We start from the raw sequence: 2,500 nt of genomic DNA, 5'->3' as shown, positions 1-2,500 counted from the left end.
CCAATGCCTTCCGCCTAAAAAACAAAGCTACAAACAGAAAAAAACAAATAATCCTTGAGTATGTCTAAACTTCATTGTTCTTGTGTGAAGCGTGACAATTTTTTACGAAACTATCAAACTCACTGGTTTAGGCTGAATAATAAACAGCTCTCATTCCTCGAGTGTAGAATTCTAACAGTCTTTTCGTTCAGGTTGCTGGAAGAGTTTTAGAACGTCTGTATATTTGCGCTCGCATGTTCCTCCTTGATTATCCAAACAGAATTCTTGTTGCACATAAACTTTGCCATTTGTCGCAATCTGTCAAGATCTAGATGCCAGTTATTTGAGGGCCAATGGAACAATAGAACAGCGAAATTACACACCAATAATAACGCGACAAGCAAACACAGTAACACAAAACTAACCTACTAGCCCGTGACCTCCTGTTAATTTAATGAGGCCCAATGAGTCTAGGCAATTTTATCATTTACCTTCTATCAGAGTGGCCATATGACGAACTTCACAGGCCCCCTTCTGTAACTTTTACGGACTATTTCAGAAAACATCCACTCCAAAGAGAGGTAGGTTAATAATTTAGAAAGTTTAAAGTTAAAAAACTGACGAAATCCACACACTTTCAACTTCCGCTATTAAAAAGGTACTACGCACTTTATATTTTCAAGACTTTCGGTTTGTTTCGACCAACGATCGTTGACGACAATCACTTTCCTTCATTTGTTATAAGGCTCTGAGATCTGAGAAAGTTTGTCTAAGGATCTCCGAGCATATCAGTTTGAATTGTCTAGCGCTGCAATGGAACGGAGGAATAAGTATTTCCCTGCAAGTTAGCAATTACTTTCTTAAATTAACGTTCCGCTACGGTAAAGGAACGGGTGCTTGTGTCAGCGAGGCTGGATGCGGTTCAGATGGCATAGACATCCGGCCCGGCGATTCCTGTTGCAACGAAAGGTCTGCTCTCCGCATGGGAACACCTGCTCCCAGGGCCGTAGCCAGTATGAGGCAAACCGAGGCACTTGCCTCAGTCATTGGTTTTTTTTTTTTTTTTCGGGGAGAATAAGACTTTTTTGGAAGGAGAAAGAAAGGCACTAGCAGCAAATAAATTCACAAACAGTTAAATAAATATAAAAAAATGTTAACGCAACATGGTATTATGTTTAATGATAACGCGAATCAGGCAGTGGCCTAAATTACAGATGAGAAAAATTAAGCAAAATTTCATGCAAACCAGGCAGCGACTTCCTGAAAAAAACTGCCTCGTTTTCATGTGTTTTGACGCCATTTCTCTAGTCTTCTGTCTTCTCTGATCTGAGTGAGGAAAATCTATCAAAATGCACCGTTCTATTTTCCTGCTAGCAGAGGTCTCTGCCGTCAGAGACCTCTGCTAGCAGGGAACGTTCTATCTAATCAACAGCTTTTTTCAAAGAAAGCGGTAAGTAGATGCCCTCATAACATGCTTTCAGTTCTTCTCAATAATCGAAACAAAAGTTAAGCTTGTTTTGACATTATTTAGCCAAGCAACTTTGGCTTTCAGTCCATCTAGTAAAGATGGTGATGTCAGTGAAGAAGTTACCGGAGATGGTGGGAAAGAAGTTGTAGAGGCCGAAAGCGGACAGGCGACAGCTCGACTAAGTACAGGAAGCTGTTCGTGCGAGCGCAGCTTTAGTGCTCTCCGCAAGTTGAAGACCTGGAATGAGTTGCATAAAATTCAATGTCGGGCGTAACTGCTAAGGCCAGGCTTTCAGCCCAGTCACATTCAGTATTTTAGCACAGGCTGAATGGCCTTGCATTATCCCATGTCCACAGCGAAATCCCTGTGGACCCGCTCGAGGTTCTACTGCGATGGGATGCTAGTGGGCACAGGCGAATCACGCTGGCATTTAACAGCTAAATTCGGTGCCTTTTGAAACGAAAATCCTCAAATAAGAACGTCCGAGACCAGGTTTTATGAGCCTACGAGACTGAGCACCCCCAACAAACCCTACTTTTCCCGAAACCGCTGGTCAGCCGAACCTGGTTTAGGTTGTTGTTATCTAAGGCCTTCATATTGAAACAAACCACCAACAAACACATTAAAAAGTCGCATACAAGAACACAGAGCCCCTAAAGTAGCATTTAAATAGCTCCCCTCCCCTACCCACCCTCCCCCCCCCCCCCCCAAAAAAAAAAACCACCTAGATCTCTAGATCTATGTGGCCTTTAGGGCTCCTAGCGGAATTTTTGTCAAATAAGGTTTGATCCCAGTGTTTTGTTTAAACGTAGCCACCATATTTAAGACCCGAAGAAGGAAATTCAACCATGGATATTGCCTCAGTCGTTATTTTTTTCTGGCTACGGCCCTGGCTCCAGTAACCTGGGTCTTTGATCTGCCCCCCTTTCTTCGTGCTGTCGATGACTTGGCCTGGTCTCCTTTCTTGCCAACAGTTTTGGAACTGTCGCTTGTGATGTAGCTAGTAGCTGTTATTGTTTTCGGGCTGCGTTTGTACCAGGAAAGGAATTTCTT

At 43.0% G+C, this 2,500-nt stretch overlaps 1 protein-coding gene across 1 annotated transcript in view; it reads right to left on the bottom strand.

Annotated features, from left to right (window-relative positions):
- Positions 1-1,044: 1,044 nt before the first annotated feature.
- LOC146462764 (uncharacterized) overlaps positions 1,045-2,500 on the bottom strand; it is a 3,819-nt gene continuing 2,363 nt past the window's right edge. Inside the window, exon 3 of the mRNA XM_085085260.1 lies at positions 1,045-2,500. This exon is cut by the window's right edge and continues 732 nt beyond it. Coding sequence (XP_084941386.1) covers positions 2,315-2,500 — 186 coding nt within the window. The 3' untranslated portion in view covers positions 1,045-2,314.

This window comes from Pavona decussata, unplaced genomic scaffold, assembly GCF_977016875.1.
Source record: "Pavona decussata unplaced genomic scaffold, jaPavDecu1.1 SCAFFOLD_185, whole genome shotgun sequence".
NCBI lineage: Eukaryota > Metazoa > Cnidaria > Anthozoa > Scleractinia > Agariciidae > Pavona > Pavona decussata.
The sequence above is the reverse complement of the archived record's forward strand: the minus strand, read 5'-3'. Positions and strand labels throughout refer to the sequence as shown.